This window comes from Mustela lutreola, chromosome 1 (assembly GCF_030435805.1).
Source record: "Mustela lutreola isolate mMusLut2 chromosome 1, mMusLut2.pri, whole genome shotgun sequence".
Taxonomy (NCBI): domain Eukaryota; kingdom Metazoa; phylum Chordata; class Mammalia; order Carnivora; family Mustelidae; genus Mustela; species Mustela lutreola.
Window position 1 is genome coordinate 28,490,241 of NC_081290.1, and position 18,577 is coordinate 28,508,817.

The 18,577-nt window shown below is 37.1% G+C and overlaps 1 protein-coding gene across 1 annotated transcript; it reads left to right on the forward strand.

The window, feature by feature from the left end:
• Positions 1–1,687: 1,687 nt before the first annotated feature.
• On the forward strand, positions 1,688–16,608 carry COMMD8 (COMM domain containing 8). Its single transcript, XM_059162154.1, has 5 exons — positions 1,688–1,838; positions 6,389–6,544; positions 10,690–10,842; positions 13,405–13,560; positions 15,677–16,608. Exons 1-5 carry the CDS (start codon positions 1,773–1,775, stop codon positions 15,695–15,697), a joined length of 552 nt encoding a protein of 183 aa, XP_059018137.1. The 5' UTR covers positions 1,688–1,772; the 3' UTR covers positions 15,698–16,608.
• Positions 16,609–18,577: the final 1,969 nt, after the last annotated feature.

Sequence of the window (18,577 nt, forward strand, 5' to 3'; positions counted from 1 at the left end):
GTTTTAGGCATATAATATAGTGATTCAACAATTAAAGGTTAAGTTTTGTTACAACCAAATTCCAAAGGAAAAACCAAATTCTTCCTAATATCTAGTGTTGCTTGAGAAAGAAATCAGGACCTAATTCTGTATCCTCTGACTAAATCTTGGGCCCTGCTTTACTTAGTAACCTATTTTATGACCTTAGGAAGTCATATCACCTCAGAATGCCTTTCTTTCCTCATTAGGGCCAGTGAAACACAGACTCAGTACAGTGACTTTGCAACTAACACCCGTATGACCTTGGACAAAGTCGATACTGCTTCACCAAATTTGTTTCCTCATCTTTAAAAGTTGTGGTAACACCCACAACACAAGGTTATATGGAGAATTAATAAGATAAAATATATAAACAGTTTGGCATATAGTAGATGCTCGATAAATATCTTTACCCCATTTTTTACAATATATAAAATCTACCTTTTTCTTAGAAACAAACTCGACCTCCAGTAGTCTTATTAACAGATATAGATTAGCTAGGAAGTTTCCAGATTCCATGTTTATTAACTATTACTTGAGAAGCTCCTATGCACAAAGTGTCTTAAGATAATTATGCTTTAGTTGGGGCAGTGATTGTTGTTAAGTAACTATCTTTATTAAGAACTATAAAGTGGTAAATATTTTAAGTGAGGGACAGTTATGAAAATTCAGAGTTGGAAGAAATTGCTTTCACCTCCAAGAGATAGGGAACAGAGTAGAGAAAGGGTATTAGAGCTTAACATTCGAGGATGTCATTAATAAATTGTATTTCTTTGCATAGCCCGCACAGTTACTTTCTCCTCTGTGGTATGCTTCCTCAGTTTTCACCACTTTTATTATTAAGTTTATATTAGACTGTAATTTCTGGATCTCTTACCTTTTGTGCAATTCTGGATAGCAGAACTATCTTATCCCACTAGATTCTCCAGCACCCGATCAAAGTAACAGTTATAATGAGGAGAGAAATCATAGAAAAGCTGTTTGGTTTTTTTTGTTAGTTCAGTGTTAGTGTGGCTGTCGAGTGTGGCTTTGTTTAACTTTAGCCTGTGCCGCTTAGCTCTTGTGACTTCTAGGGTTGACATAAAATACAGACTGCCCAGTTAGGTTTGACTTACAGATAAACAAGGAATAATGTTTTCGTATAATTATGCCTCATGCGATATTTAGGGCACACATATAAGAAAATATTATTTGTTGTTTATCTGAAATTTCGGATTTAACTGAGCACTCCCATCTTTTTATTTGCTAAATCTGACAATTCTCCTGACTTCTCTGATCGTGTTTGTTATTTGGAAATGGGCATGAGAACAGTACCTTCTTCTTAAAATAATCTATATGAAGAATATTGCACACAGGTAAACCCTTACTTAACCTTCCAAACCAGAATACTTTAGTAGACGTTTGCCAAAACTCAGGGACAGTGGCCCTGAGCTCAAAACACGGTTACTTTTATTAGTTGGCTTTCAACGGAGTGCAGGGAAAGTTCTATAGAACTCTGAACAAAGTTGCAAACTGCTCTGAGGATCTGCAAATTTGCCTTCACTGTTACAACTGTGTTCAGAAAAGTTACTCCGGGAGAGAAGGGGATTTTCCTTAGTTACAGGGAAAGCGGTAGCTGTGCCTCTACGCATGCGCACAAGGGCTCCAGCGTCTCCACGCCCAGCCCCGCCCCCCGAGAGAGTCACGTGGGTAAGCCGCGGCTCTAAGGCGCTACCGGGCCGTATCATGTGACCGAGGTTCTGCTCGGTACTGGGATGGAGCCGGAAGAGGGGACGCCCTTGTGGCAGCTGCAGAAGCTTCCAGCCGAGCTGGGCCCGCAGGTGAGGAGAGTGCAGGCGGTGTGGCAGGCGAGGCTCTGGGATGGCCTGCAGGTCCGGCCCGGTTTGTTCGCGAAGTCTTCGCAGGGGTCACCCAGGCTTGTCCAGGGCAGGGATCCGGGAATGGGTGTGATGACGGGTGTCCGGCCCCCTGCTTCCCCTGGAGAACTGAGGAGGCCGAGGCTTTTAGCGGCACCTCCGCGCCCCTGCTCGGAGCTGCCCCTCGAGGGGCTTTTCCGACCTGACTTGCTACGGGCCATGCTCGACCCGGGTGGGGACGGCTGGTCAGCTCCCTCCCTAGTGCGGCCCGCGACTCTGTGACTCTGGGATGGGGAACGAAGTCACCACCATAGTGTTTAAAATCTTACATCGTGGAGCCTGTCAATTTATTCATTCATACACTACGCACCTTCACTCTCCCTGTGCACCAGGCACAGTGCTAGGTGCTGGGGACAAAGCTAGTGACCTAGTGGCCCCGTTATTGGTGGGGCCAATAACGGGGCCACTTACTTTAGGTAACGTGGTATAAGGTAGCCTTTCCCTCAAGATGTGACATAGACACTGACACCCTGAGCCTGAGAAGGAACCTGATTGTGCGGATCTGGGAGAAACAGCCTTGTTCATTAATGGGGCCAGCTTTGCACTGAAGTCTGCGTTGTGCTGAGTGCCCATATGGCTGGTGTAAGATGAAATGGTGAAGGAGATACAGCCTGTGCCCCTGTGGAACTTGCTCTCTAATAAGGAAACCAAACTGAATTAACCAGCAGTGAGCTTGTGGGACAGGGAGTACTCCGGATTTGAGGGGGTGGGGAGAAGCTTTGCAGAAAAGGAACATCTAAATTTCTAGGTTGAGTTCTGAAGGATGAGTAGGAACCAGACAAGCTAGAAGGAAAGTGTTCTAGGCAGAGGAATAGCAGCTACAAGTCTAGGGGAAGGAAACCAGCCTCCACAGGTTTTAGGACCTGCTGTAATTTTTTTAGAGGCTGAAATTTGGAGTGAGCAGAGCAGGGAGACTAAGACTGCATAGGTGAGCAGGAAGTCAGGTGGCTCAAGTCTTTATGTGTGCCATGCTTTTGTGTTTAGCCTCAATACCAAAGGCATTGGCATATGGAGTTTGAAAAATCAAATGTGGAGAGAGTAGTTATGTCTAACAAGTATTGTGACTGGATGGTGAAAGGAAGAGAAAACCCAGTGGTTTCTCTAAGAGGAAAATCTGACTGAGAAGTGGGTTTTTCCCCCCTCGAAAAGAAGGAAAGACCTGAAGGAAATCTGTCTGTCCCTAAAAGAAAGCAATATATGCAAAATTGAGCTTCAGCATTAGCTCTGGGAGCTGTGTTTCTGTTTGTCCTGAGAAGTCAGCCTACTAACTCATTCTGTTGTAATTGATACGTAAATATGTTTACTCCTTCTCCTCTGTCCCACAGCAATGCAGGTCTCATCACACAGCTTCTTGACTGGTTGGCGTGCTCTCTGGTCTCTCTTATTCTGAACTCCTTCAGGGTAGTTACTTCGTTTTATATCCTTATAAAGAGTGCTTGAGAGTTCTGTTTGGCTCAAGGTGGGTTCTTGATCAGTGTTTACCGAGGGAAGGAATTAATGCATGCTAAGATCTGCTTAACCATGGGGGCAGTTACTCCGGGTGCCAAGCTTTGGTGGGATGGCCTTCAGTGTCAGGGATAGGCACCACTGAGTAAGTCCCAATTCTCATCCAGTCACAGTGGGCGAAAAGTGGGTTTGGGGGCTTTGCCTACATAATGTGATAGAGGGGTATGTGGTAGGTGGCTTTTATAAGCCCCACATATAGGTCTTCTTTTTTCCTTTATTCTATTTATAGTGGGAAAGTGTGGGGGAGATAGAAGGGAAGAAACTTAATTCTTATCAGGATCAAAAATACCCTGTCTTAACTCTCTTCTGTGTTTTTATGAGTGCGGAAACTGAAATGTTAGCAGAGAGTTGGAGTAATGGGCCCGAGGTTGTCAAACTAAGTGGCAAAGGTGGAACGTGTGTGTTCAGATCTATTGACTGTGAGCCTTTGTGTTAGCCTTCTGCCCCTGTCTTCTTTGTACCTACTTTTTCGATAAGGTCCATAACCTTTCCCACCGTGTAGGTTGATGACACCTAGATCTCTGCATCTAGCCAAAGATCTCTTCCCTGAGTGTCAGGCTTCTGCTGAGATAACACCCCACGTATCTCAAATTCAGTGTGTCCTGGGCTGAACTCCTCACCCCCCCACCCACTACTCTTCCTCTGGTTATAGCTTCATTTTTCATTTTTGGTTTGGGGCACCACCATTCACCCAGCCACTCAACCTAAAATTCTGAGTATCATCCTTGGTTGGTTCTGCCTCCTTTTTGTGTCTCTTCCACCTCTGTACTGCCTCCATTTTGAGTGTCCTCAATTATTTAGGGACCCCTGATTTCTTCCTGATAAACTGAAGGCAGAGGGCCTTTGGTCTCACCATCTCTCTTTCCTTTTCTTTCCTAACTTGTTGGCAAATTTTTGGAAAAATAAGACAAATATTTGAGTAGGTTGCTTTCCTGTGGAAATAATTAAAAAGCCTGGACACTGTAAACAGGGCTCTTTATGATTTGGCTTCCACTCACCTCTCCAGTCTTGTATCCTGTCTTTTTTCAAATTGAACAAGTGATTTTACATTTCCATTCTATGCATATGCTGTTGCTTGGGACTAGAAATGGCCTTCTCTTCCATTTAAGACTCATCGTTTTAAAAGAACCCTTTCTATGTTTCCTCTCTCTGCTCTTTTGTAGCTTCTATAAACTTATAATATACCTCCAATCATTCTAAATTGCATTTATGTATTTGTATGTTTGCTTTTCTCTGATGGACTAAAACTCTATGGTAGAATCTTACTTTTTTTTATCCGCAGTTTCTCATTTGTAAAATGACAGCACTTAACCTCATGGGGTCGTAAGGATGAGCACAGTGCTTGGTACTCAGGGCTCCGTAAATGATAGTTATTAATGGCTGTTCTTGCTTGGTATCTCTATTAACTTGTCTAACAGTTGAATAAAGTGCTCATTACATATTTGTATATATGAATACAAACATATATAAGTGAATGAATGAATGAGTAAAGACATTTGTATTCCAAAAAGATAGCACTTTTATTTTTTAGTTAGAGTTCTGGTTTTTGCTTTAGTTCTTGGGATAACATGGGGTATATGTAGAGAATTTTGACTGAATTTCAAATTAAGAATGTTCATTGATTTATGGTATTTAAAAAATCTCATATAGTGCCTTAGCCATCACTCAGAAGTGGGTTACCAGTTTCTCATTTCTATTCTGATATCTGTGGTGTTATATAGAAAGAGTTATTGCTCAAAATGGAGTAGAATATGGTTCAGGGGAAAAGAGTTATAAGACTTTAAATTATTTCCAAATTATTTGGGTTCAGATACTCTTTTACAAGACACAAATAACCCCTAGAAAAGAAAACCAGGGGCGCCTGGGTGGCTCAGTGGGTTAAAGCCTCTGCCTTCGGCTCAGGTCATGATCCCAGGGTTCTGGGATCGAGCCCCACATCAGGCTCTCTGCTCAGCAGGGAGCCTGCTTCCTCCTCTCTCACTCTTTGCCTGCCTCTGGCTACTTGTGATCTTGCTCTCTGTCAAATAAATAAATAAAATCTTATTAAAAAAAAAAAAGAAAACCATATCAATCATTTATCTAGAATAGTGCTGGCATAGTAGGTGCTCAGTTAATATATGTTAAAGACATGGAACATGATACCAGTAGTAGTAGTGGTAATAGTGATAATAATAATAAGAAGAAATATGACAATGGCTGGCAAAATGTTTAAGTGTTTTATACATGCCAGGAATGTGCCGAATGATTTGCATGTACTCATTTAATCCTTACAACATAATGGGGGTAGGTGATATTCTCATTTTATACATGAGAAAACAGGCACAGAACATGTAAATAACATGATCAAACTAGTTAAGTGGTGAAACTAATATTCAAACTAGACAGTTTTATTCCAAAATTCAGTGTTAATAACTATATTCAGTTATATATATGTTAGGATTTCCATTGCTGATGCTACGGTAGTGTAGAGATAAAAGAATGTAAAAAAAGAAAAAGAAAGGTACTGACCACTGTCTTGAAATAGACCAAAAGAAGTGAGTATGAATTCTGTAAAAATGGAAGTAAAGGGAAATGACATTTATTGATCTATGCTAAAAAAAACTTCAGACTGAAAGTCATACTTTTTTTTTAGATTATTGGTATAAATACAATGTCTAATACCAAGCTGAAACCTTTATATTCGCCATCTTCTTTCATGAATATTGGGCAAATAACAGTGTATCTATGAAATTATTTTAGCCTCTGAAGATGGACAAGATTATAGAAAGTCTGTGATTTTTATTGGAGCCTTGATTTTTAATTAACATAATGTTAAAAATAGTTATATTTCAACCTCAAGCTGCTTTGCAGATAACATGAGCTTGTCCCAACTGTATTTGTTTCCTACAAGGAAGATAAATCTTTTTTATAAGTTTACTAGTAATTCATTTATTTCTTTTTCTCTCTAGCTTCTTCACAAAATAATTGATGGCATTTGTGGCCGAGCTTATCCTCTCCATCAGGATTATCACAGTTTTTGGGATTCAGCAGAATGGAAGAATGTTCTAGAAGATATTACCAAATTTTTCAAAGCTGTAGTTGGTAAAAATTTATCTGATGAAGAGGTAACTTCACTCCAATTTTCTATACCTTATAATAAATAATAGTTTTCAGGTTTTTCTAAACTGGTCTTGAAGGCACTATATTATATAAGAGTCATCATCAGTAAGTGTATATTTATACCTTTTTAAAAAAATTTTATTCATTTATTTGAGCAAGAGAGAGAACATGAGAGATCAGGAGTGGGATGGGGGTGGAGGAGGAAAAGGGGAGAGGGAGAGGGAGAAGCAGACTGCTGGTTGAGCAGGTAGCTTGATTTGGTCAAATCCCAGGACCATGGGATCATGACCAGAGCTGAAGGCAGATACTTAAACTGACTGAGATCCCCAGGTGCCACCAGTAATTATATATTACATTACAACAAGAAACCTTATAATTGTGAATAGGCAAATCTGATTGTGGAAGTACTTTTTTTTTTTTTTTTTAATAGTTCTGGTTGTTTGTGTTCTTAAAATTGTGACAACATTTAAATCATGTAGAAAAAAACCCTAAAAGTTGCATAACTGACACCTACACTCCCATTATCACAATTAAACAGTTGTTAATATCTTTATGCCTTACAGGTTTGTGTGTTTGTTTTAGAAACAAGGCATTACAGATAAACCTAAATACCACCTGGGCATGGCACTCTTCCCCTTCACTACTTGTGAAGTTGGTGTACATGTTCTGTATTCTATATTGTATGAATATTGGCATTGTAAGCAATATATACAATTATTTACGCTGTTTAGACATGTAACTTGTAATTGATAACATGTATCCCTTTGTGATTTTTTTATGAAATGTTGTATTTTAGACTTATCAGTGTTGGTAAATGTAGATCTGGTTCATGTATTTTAACTCTTATAGTATTTGATGATAGGAATTAGCAGGACTTATTTTTCTGGCCCCCTCCTGATGAACTATTAGATCATTACCTCTTCAATGCATAGTACTTCTATAGACATTTTGTACATGTCTCCTTATCCACATATTTGCCAACTTTTCTTGGCTAGACATCTTGACATGAAATTATAGGTCATAGAGTATCTTTTTATTGAATTGCTTTTGTACCTTGGTCAAATATTATTTTGACAGTTTGTATAGGTTGCCTACTCTTAAAAAAAATGTAGTTATGTATATTCATTTGATTTGGATGGTATTCTGGGTGGGAGTTCTTTGTTAGATTTATTTAAGTATCTAATCCCTTTATGTGGCTTGCCTTTTCACTCTTCATGGTGTCTTTCTGTGAAGAGAAGTTCTGAATTTTAATAGTCCAGCTTTGTCAGTATTTATTTTGGTGCTTAGTGCTATTAAGGTCCTGTTTAAGAAGTATTTGTGCCAAAGTCATGAAGGTGTGTGTGTTAGTTTTCTTCTAGAAGCTCTCACATTTATGTTACTGATGCATTTTGAATTAATACTTGTGTGTGGAGTAAGGGTCAAGTTCACATTTTTTCACATCAGTAGCCAGTTGACTCAGTACTGTTTATTGAAATGACTGTCCTTGCTCCCACAGAGTTTCTGAGCAACCTTTGTTGTAAATTAGGTCACTGTATGTATATGTATATGTGTATATATACATATATATACACATGTGTATATATACATATATACACACCTACATGTATATACACACATATATACATGTATACATATATACACATATACATACAGTGAATATATATTATATACACACACATATATACATACAGTGAATATACATGTATATATAGATACACACACACGCACGCACACACACACACTCACATACTCAAATACAGGCACCCCTGTATCTGGACTCTTTATTCTGCTCCATTTGTTTATTTGTGTATATTTCTCATTACTATACTGTCTTAATTACTGTAGAATTAAAGCTGTGTTACATAAAGTCTTGTATCTGGTAATAGAAGACCTTCAACTTCATGTTTCTCCAAGATTGCTTTGGCTCTTCTGGCTTCTCTGTATTTACATGTACATTTTAAAACCATCTTGTCAATTTCAACCAAAAAACCTGCTGGGTTGCCATACCAAAATATTATAGACTGGGTGGCTTAAACAACAAGAATTTATTTCTCACAATACTCGAGGCTGTTGAGTCCAAGATAAAGGTGCTGACTGATTTGATGCCCAGTTGAGAGCCCTTTTCCTGGCTGCAGACTACCTGCTTGTTTTGTTTCTCACATTGGTGGGGGAGGGACAGAAGCATGTTCTCCTCTTTCTATAGGGGTAATAATCCTATCATCACTAACCCACCCTTATGACCTATTAAACTATTTCTCAGAGGCCCCATCTTTAAATATCACAGTGAAGGTTAGGATTGCAATGTAGAAATTTTGGAGTGACATAATTAAGTTCCTAGCATGGGATTGCACTGAATCTCTAGATCATTTTGGGAAGAATTTACAGCTTAATATTAATACTCACAATCCATGAACATGGTATAACATTCCATTAATTTGGATTACTTCAGTTTCTCTAACATTTTGTAGCTTTTAATATAGAGATCTTACAAATATATTGTTAGATTTATTTCCAAGTAATTGATATATTTGATGTTTTTAAATTTTGTTCTCTAGTTGTTTATTGCTATTTTGTAGAAACCCCATCAATTTTTATATCTTTACCCCATGATTAACAGTTTTTAAAAATTTTATTATTTAATGGCTTATAAAACTTAAAAAAATTTTTTTTTTGGTATACCATTAAAAAGTGGTAAAAATTTAAAAAAAATTTTTGGTTTAAATTTTCTTGGTATAAGTCATTTTCTTTTTTACATTTTACATTTTTTACATTTTAATATCTTTTTTCCCTTACCTTATTGCACTGGCTGACACCTTTAAAACAGTGTTGAAAAACAAAAAAAAAAAGCAGTCTTATTCCTGACTTTAGGGAGAATGTATTCACTATTTTATTATTTATTATGTTAGTTGTATGATTTTCTAGATATCAACTATTAGATTAAAGAAGTTTCCTACAGTTCCTACTTTGCTGAAATTGTTGCCATTGATAGGTATTGAATTTTATTTAAATGCTTTTTCTCTAAATTTGTTATTTTTTTTCTCCTTTATTTTGTTGATGTGGTGTCTTTCATTGGATTTTTAAAAGCTAAACTAACCTTGCATTGCCAGAATAAATACCACTTGGTCATGATGTATTATCTTTTTATGATCTCTAAATTTGATTTGCCAGTATTTTATTTAGGATTTTTGTATCTGTTTTTTTTTTTTTTTTTTTTTCCAATATTGGCCCATAGCTTTTCTTTTCTGTTATGTCCTTGTCAGGATGTCAGGTTTTATTCTGGTCTAATAAAATGAATTAGGAAGTATTTTTTCTCTTATTCTTGGAAGAGTTTATGTAAGATTGATTTTTATTTCTTTCATAGTACTGTGTTACTGTGTTGCATAATTTTCAAGTATTTGGAATTTTTTTATCAGTTATGATTTAATTACACTGTGGAGAAAAAAACAAATAATTTGATTGCAGTTCTTTGAAATCTTGTGATTAGCTACATGGCTCATCATATGGTTCATTTTGGTGAATGAATGTTCCATATACTTTTGAAATAATATGTATAATGTAGTTATTGAACACAATGTTCTATATGTCAGTTAGGTTTAAGAAAGATAGTGTTTTTAAGTTTTTTATCTTTACTAATTTTTTTGTCTTTTTTTGTCAGTTACTGGGAGATGTGTTAACATTCTAATTACGAAGGTAGATTTATCCATTTCTCCTTTTAGTTCTACCAAGTTGTGTTGCTTTATGTATTTTGAAGCTTTGTTATTAGGTGCACACAAATTTATGATTGTTCTTTCTATTGAATGGCCCTTGGGCCATTATTTATTTCTCATAACACTTTTTGCCTTAAAGGCTACATTGTCTGATATTAAAATATCTCTATCAGCTTTAGTGGTTTTTGCTTCTATGCTACTTCATCAGTCAGTGCTTTTCATTTCTGTTTTACAAAAATTTGTTAAAATTGCTTGTTTGTTAGTTATGCATTCTCATCTTACTCTTTTCACAGAGATAAAAACATATATATATATATATATATATATATACACATTTTTTTAAAACTGTCATTTAAAAGATTTTATGAAAGGGGAGAGGAGCTGTGTTTATATTTTAAACAAAAAGACACTCACTTATTTTCTGTTTATTTTTATTTTCATAGATATTTCAGCAGTTGAATCAGTTGAATTCATTTCATCAACAAGCTGTCATGAAATGCTTAAAAAGTAGGAAAGATGAAATCAAGCAGGCTCTGTTAGAAGAAATAGTTGACATTTCTTCTGCACAGCTACAGGATTTTGATTGGCAGTTAAAGGTGAGAATCTGTTTATGGGCATGATGCTTTTTACCTAATTTTTTGAATAGAAATGTTTATTCTTTTTCATAATATACATCTAAAATTTCTATTATTTTAAGAAAACATTGTCAAAAAATTGCATTTTTACTTTATCTTAATACAGTATAAACATCCATATAATATGTAAAAATATTACATTGGTAATAAATTTAATTTACTAGAGCTGTGAATCATTAAATATCTTGAGTAGTGGAGTAGTATGTATTCAACATCTGTTTTTGGCTAGAACTTTCTAGACTTTATAGTCTTCCTGTAAATGCGATTCTGCCTCCAGGGGGAAAATATATAATGTGCTGTTAAAAGAGCACTTGACAAATATTTTGAAAAGAGACTCATGGTCTGTAGGATTCATAAGGAACAATTTCAGACCAACTTTCCATGCTATATAGGTTACCTAGATCTAGATGAGGAGGTAGTGCTGAAACACATTGTCTTTCTTCATTTCAGCATGATAAGTGCCTCATATTGTCTTTGAGGATATAGTGGAGAAAAATGTGGACAAATCAGAGAGTTAAATGGGTCATAGCTGGATGAATAACAAAAACAGGTGAATTTGTGTTAGCCAGGAAGGAGGTCTCTGTGATTCTGGTTTTGGCCCAAACTTCTTCAACAAATATTCTTTCATGAATATTATGCTTATCAAATCTGAGATATGTTAAATATTAATATAATACAATCAAAGTTGAAAATTATTTTATAGCAAATTACAGTGATGGACCAAATGAAGCAAAATAAACTGAGCAGAGATAACCTAGGTAGAGGATTTTTATTTAAGGAAAACCAATTTAATATAAAAGAATTTGAGAGATATGCCAAAAGTAATTTGTCTGAAAAATATTTAGTTGTTTTGATTTGCCAAATGTGACCTGAGTCAGCAGTATAATGATTCAGTCTTCTATTGGTAGAAATGTAGTGTTTGAAGCAATGGGTAGTTCTAATTCTGTTTTCATTCATTAAGTCTTTTTAGTTAATTTAATTTAGTAATACTTTTATTTTTGGCTGCCAAAGTTAGAGATACTTAAACAAATTGGAGCCAAACCAAAAAAGAATGAACAGGAACTTAAAATTATGGTACATGAAGGTTTTTTGAAACACTTGGGACCCTGTATCCAGAAAAGAGAAACTTTAGTGGAAAAATTACACTTATCTTTGAAGAACTTATCTTTGAAGTTATCTCTGTAGTTGAGGAGTTGATACATGCTGTGTGGCTTCAAAGGCTAAGGTCTAAGGTATATGGTTTCCAATAAGATGAGTTCACCTTCAGCATAAGGAGAACTTTTTTTACAGCTGTCAGTATCTGAAGATTTTTTTTAACCACTTCTTGAGGTAGCATGTTCACCATTGGTCGTATTCAAGCATAAACTGAGAAAGCACTTACTAGACACACTGAGAAGGAGGATTATCTATAGGGTAGACTATCTTTGGTACTTCAGACCTCAGATATTATGAGTCCTGGTTTTTGAAGAGAGAATGAAGTAGGTATGTAAGGATTTGATTCTGTAGTATGTGCACTCTGAGGACGTTTGTTAGGGAAGTGTAGTTCGTTATCAGGTTGTAAAGGTACAAGTAAATTTTTTCAAGTGGTAGCACTTTGAAGATTCAGGTATTGTGGTTTTTTACCTCAGATTCCAGGAAAATTGATTTTCCCTTTGCCATATGCCAATGAAGCTGTCGTGTTTGTTTCAAAAATTATTAGTATCATAAATACTTGGTTCTTTCGTTTCCTCTAGGATTCTCTTTAGACAGAAAATAGGAAGTGGAGTAAATGTTGAGTGTTTTTGCTGAGTGGCTGTAATTAAAAATGGTATCTTGATAACATACTTATCAAGGTTAGCAGAAAATTGGCTGATTTTATTAGCACCACGCTTTAACCAGCTGAGCTAACTGGCCCGCCCAAATTGGCTGATTTTAAATTAAGTATCTTCATTGCACAAGGTTTACCAGTGTTTTTAGTTTTATCTTTGTTCATGGACTTTCATCCTCTTGGTATCTCCACACTTCTTCAAGTTTAAGAATTCTCGGTGTTCTGACACACTGGGGGTCCATTCAGTACTTCCTTCCCACCCATAACTGTGCTTTGGATTTCCGCTTCTACTACAAACTTTGCCTGGTTTTCCTTTCCTTAGTTGTCTTCCTCTCTCATCATCCTTTCTCTGTCCGTTCTTTATATTTGTGCTGGTTTGGCATGGGTTTCTTTATTTCTTCCACCTTTTCCTGTACTTGACAGCAAACAGAAGTATTCTTTTCTTTTCTTTTTTAAAGATTTTATTTATTTATTTGACAGACAGAGATCACAAGTAAGCAGAGACAGGCAGAGAGCCGGTTGCAGGGCTCGATCCCGGGGCTCAATCCCAGGACCTGAGATCATGACCTGAGCCGAAGGCAGAGGCTCTAACCCTCTGAGCCACCCAGGCGCCCCCAGTATTCTTTTCTTAAAATGTATTGTTAATAAGCTCTGATGCCTATTTAATGTAGTCTTTTTTACTACTTATTAATTACTGTTTTCTTCATTTTAAACAGCTTGCACTGTCTAGTGACAAGATTGCTACTTTACAAATGCCGCTTTTAAACCTTCATCTAGACATAAAAGAAAATGGCGAAGTCAAACCATATTCTGTTGAAATGAGTAAAGAAGAGCTGCAGAATCTAATAAATTCCTTGGAAGCAGCTAATAAGGTATTTGTTTTAATTTTGTTGTGTGTTTTAAATTATTCAAAAAAATTGATAAAGATCGATATGTTCGATAAAAATCAATAAAAATCGAACAAATATCTTGTTTGATGGATACTCTTCGAACACTAGAAGAAAAGCTCATAATTGACTTTTTATATTTCTTTTATTCCTGATGTGTTAAGCAGAGAAAATACCTTGTTGATATATTCTGTATCTCTAGTTTTAGATATTATAATTTATAATTATAACTACTTAGTTTTGAGCATAATTTATCAAGTAGTTATTTTTGATAGAATAATGGTGGTGTTCTAACAGCTCTATTTTTTTTTTTTTTTTTTTTTTGCCTTGGTGCTTATTAATGATTAAAATAAAATTTTTACCTTGGGGCTGTGAAATTAGTTGATCCTGAAGTGTTTTTATGATTATTATGAGTAGTCATGATTTTAAAGAAAAGAGTATCTTATTTAAATGCACAAGTAAGGGATGCCTGGGTGGCTCAGTTGGTTGAACATCTGCCTTCGGCTTGGATCACGATTCCAGGTACCTGGGATTGAGCCCTGTATCAGGCTCGGTGCTCAGTGGGAAGCCTGCTTCCCCCTCTGCTGCTCCCCCTGCTTGTGCTCTCTTTCCATCAAATAAATAAATAAAATCTTTTTTAGAAAGTTTTAACGGCCCAAAGAGAATTGCTTTTATAATCTTCTAAGTAGGGAAGACAAAATGTGGCTTGTAGTTAGGACAAAATCAAGTAAAACTAATGAGTGACTAAAGACTTTACACATACAAAGGATTGACTAAATAACAGGAATCATTCTCAGTGTTTCTTTAATCAGAAAAATCCTATTTAAACAGTAGAAACTGCTGCTGTCAGAAAAAAATTAAAAATAACTGTCTCTGTACATGTGTGTTCCTTTCATGATTGCTCAGCATTGGGCACCTGAGAGTGGCTCAGTTGGTTAAGCGTCTGCCTTCAGGTCAGGTCATGATCCTGGAGTCCTGGGATCGAGCCTCACATCAGGCTCCCTGCTCAATGGAGAGTGTGCTTCTCCCTATCCCTCTACCCTTCACCCTGCTTATGCTCTCACACTGTCCCTGAAAATCAATACATAAATAAATAAATCTTAAAAAAAAAAAAAATAGTAGAACCAGGGTGCCCAGGTAACTGAGTCACTTAAACATCCGACACTTGATCTTAACTCAGGTCTTGATCTCAGGGTTGTGAGTTCAAGTCTTGCATTAAAAAAAAAATGTATGGCTAAGAAGGTTGGGCAGGGGCAATAGAAGTTGGTTAGAATATCTGACATTGATCACTGGGGAACAGATCACTAGAGAAGATGCTGAGCAATCTTTTTTTTTTTAAAGATTTTATTTATTTATTGACAGAGAGAGAGTGTGTACAACAGGGGAAGTGGGAGAGGGAGAAGCAGACTCCTCATTGAGCAGGGAGCCCAGTCCAGGATTTAATCCCAGGACTCTGGGGTCGTGCCCTGAGCTGAAGGCAGACACTTAACAGACTGAGCCACCTGGGTGCCCAGTGCTGAGCGATTATGAAAGAAACACATGTATACAGAGAGCTATTTTTATTTCTTTCTGACAGCAGCAGTTTTATTTAGTCAACCCTTTGTATATATAAAATCTTCAGTCACTCATTGGCTTTTACGTGATTTTGTCGTAACTACAAGCCATATTTTGTCTCCCGTACTTAGAGGACCCAGGAACTTGATGTCACGTCCTGAGCCAAAGGCAGAGGTTCAACCCACTGAGCCACCCAGGTGCCCCCCAGCCTACCTTTCTGAAACCCTGGAGTATTCAGCTTCCGTCTGCAGTTACTCAGTCATTTTAGTGCCATGGTGACTAGTCCACATGCCTTGTAGCCACACGGGTAGCCTGGCTTGCTTCTGGATGGGGCTCAATGTCTGAGCATGTGTGGTAGAGACTCATACGAATGTTAGCTGAGTCTGAGCCGTGGATCCTGGCAGGCCTGCACCATCGGTTACTGTGCATTGTACTTGCTTGTTATCACTTGTCTAGCTCTCAGAGATTTCAGAGCATTTCATTAAGCAGACGTGGGCATCATTCTGGAATAACCTGATCCCCTTCCCCCCCAACTTTGTGTTTTAAGGTGGTCCTGCAGTTGAAATAACTGGAAATGGTGGATACCAACACTATCAGACTCTACGGCTACCCCAGATGCGACTGAGTGAATACTGTGTGTTCAGAGCACCTGCGCTATACTGACTGTTTTGCTGTGCTGAGAAAGCAGCAGTGTTGGGATTACAGAGATAAAAATGTATCTGCTTCCCTAAAGAACAGGAAATGACATGGTTGACAGGAAATGCATAAAAAACGAGAGATGAAAAAGCTGTGATAGCAGTTTATATTTTCATAATGGCTGTTTTGCCTCGTTTATTAAATATTTGAGAAATCTTTATAGATATACAGTTTTATTGAAAGCTAAAAATAGACTGTAAAGTAATGTAAACGTACAAAGCACAAATCTACTTGAATGTTGCTTAAAGGAATATATGAATAGCAAGGATGTGTATTATGGATATATATGATTAATTTGTAATATTTTAAAAATAACTTTTAAAGAATGTATAAGCTGCATCTATAACTCAGGAGATTCCATATCTTTCTTCTATTTCAAAGGAAAGATTATAAAATGTAAAATTCCATAGAGAAAGAAGTTTCTCTTCAGATATGAACAAGAAAAAAATAATTAAATTTGCATCAACAATGAGTTTATGAATTCCAGAGATTAAAATCTTTTACCCGAGTGGGAAAAAATGAAAGTAACACTGTTACTCCTGCATTTCTGTGTCTGATCGGGAGGGTATGCTTTAATAAGAAGAATGGATGTCGTTGTATAGTGTATATATAACTATCCAGATGTCAGCCAAGATTAAACATAGGTCCATTTTTGTGATAGACTTTTAATACTGAAGTTAATAGTTTTGGGTGTTAACTTCACTGGAAAACAAACCATTTTTAATTGCATTTAACTTTAAAAACAGGCATTCTGAACAAATAAAAAATGTCATTTTACTTTCACCATATTGCTTTATTTCAAAAGACTTACTGCATAATGCAGTGACCCATAATTCATTGATGTCCGCTATTTGCAAGCTTAATCGCTCTGAAGAGCATCAGACTGTTTGAGGTGTTTAGAACAGTTTTTACTGTTTCTCATCATAGAGATGAAGATGGGCTTGAGGGGTTAAAAAAAAAAATGCATGTTACCAAGGCCATGCTACTCGAAAGGTGTCTGTAGACTAATGCCAGTCTGCGGTCTGGGGACTGTCTCTTACAGGTTTGGGATTAGATGAGGAACATATGCCAGTGTTCATCAATATATCGCTTTTCTCACTGAGAGATGTTGATTATGGAAAAAAAAATCAGTTGGACTAAACAGTGTGCTTAGGGAAGTCGTTGAATTACCCCCGTGCAGGTTCCTTATGTTATGGACTGGTAGCAGTTTGTAACCTAGCACTTCAAATAATACAGATGATCACCAGCATATGATGGTTTGATTTAGGATTTTTTTGACTTTGCTATGGTGCTAAAGGAACCTGCATTCAGCAGAAACCATACTTCGAATTTTGATTTTTTTTTTTTTTTTTTTACACATTTTGTGTTTTGATCTTTTCCTGGGCTGGCAATGTGCAGTACACGATCTTCCTGGGCTAGCAATATGCATTACAACACCCTTTTCTGATATCGGGCAGCGGCAGGCCCACAGCTCCCAGGCGGTCACAAGGAAACAGCTGATACACTGACAGCCATCTTTTACCAGGACAACCACACTGGTTTTCACTGTAATTTTATAAATTACCTGAGGTATTCAACACTTTATTAAAAAATAGGCTTTGTGTTAGATGAGTTTGCCCAGCTATAAGCTAGTCTAAGTGTTCTGAGCATTTAAGGTAGAGTAGGTTAAGCTATGATGGTCATTCGGTGAGGCATTTTTTTTTTTTTAAAGATTTATTTATTTATTTGACAGAGATCACAAGTAGGCAGAGAGTCAGGCAGAGAGAGAGGAGGAAGCAGGCTCCCTGCTGAGCAGAGAGCCTGAGGTGGGGCTCAATCCCAGGATCTGGGATCATGACCTGAGCCGAAGGCAGAGGCTTTAACCCACTGAGCCACCCAGGCGCCTCTCGGTGAGGCATATTAAATGCATTTTTGACTTAGAGGGTTTTCAGTATATGATGGGTTTGTTGGGATGTAAACGCACTGTGTTGAAGATCTATACTGATTTGGTCCTTCTGAATTTCAACCCTCCATTTTCCTCCTTTGAGAAGCAGAAAATCTTTCTCTACATATTCTTCTTGTTGCCACCTTATTTATCACTATTAGAATATTTAACCACGTATTGAAATATCACCAATATACTGTAAACCTCACATATTTAAAGTGTATAATCGGGTAATCTGGCAGGTTTTGACAGCCAAGAAAGCATCACCTCTGTTAGGATTGCTCCCAGAAGTTTCCTCCTAATCTTTTGTGATCCCTGCTCCTGTACCCAACCCCTACCAACCCCTGATGTGCTTCCTGTCACTTGTAGAGCGTTCACACCTTTCAAGAGTTTAATATTAGTGGAATCATATGGTATATACCATTTATTTTCTTTTGACCCAGCTCCTTTCAGTATTGAGTTCATCTGTGTTGTTGCGTATTAGCAAGAGTTCATTCTTTTCTCTTGTCAAGAAGTATTCCGTTGTAGAGTTTCACCATAATTTGTTTATCCACCTGTTAAAGGATATTTTGGTGCTTGAAAATGTTTATGGCTATTACATAACACAGAATCCTCTGAGCATTCCTGTGTGAGCCTTTGTCTGGACATGTGCTTCCTTTTGAGTGAATACTTTGAGGAGTGAAATGTTTCCAAAGTGATTTTACCACTTTAATTTCCATACCACAGTCTGCGAGCGCCCCCTCCACCTGCCTGCTAACACGTGGTTTGGTCAGCCTTCTTCATTTCAGCTACTGGAGTAAGTGTGTAGTGGTATCTCCTTGTGGTTTT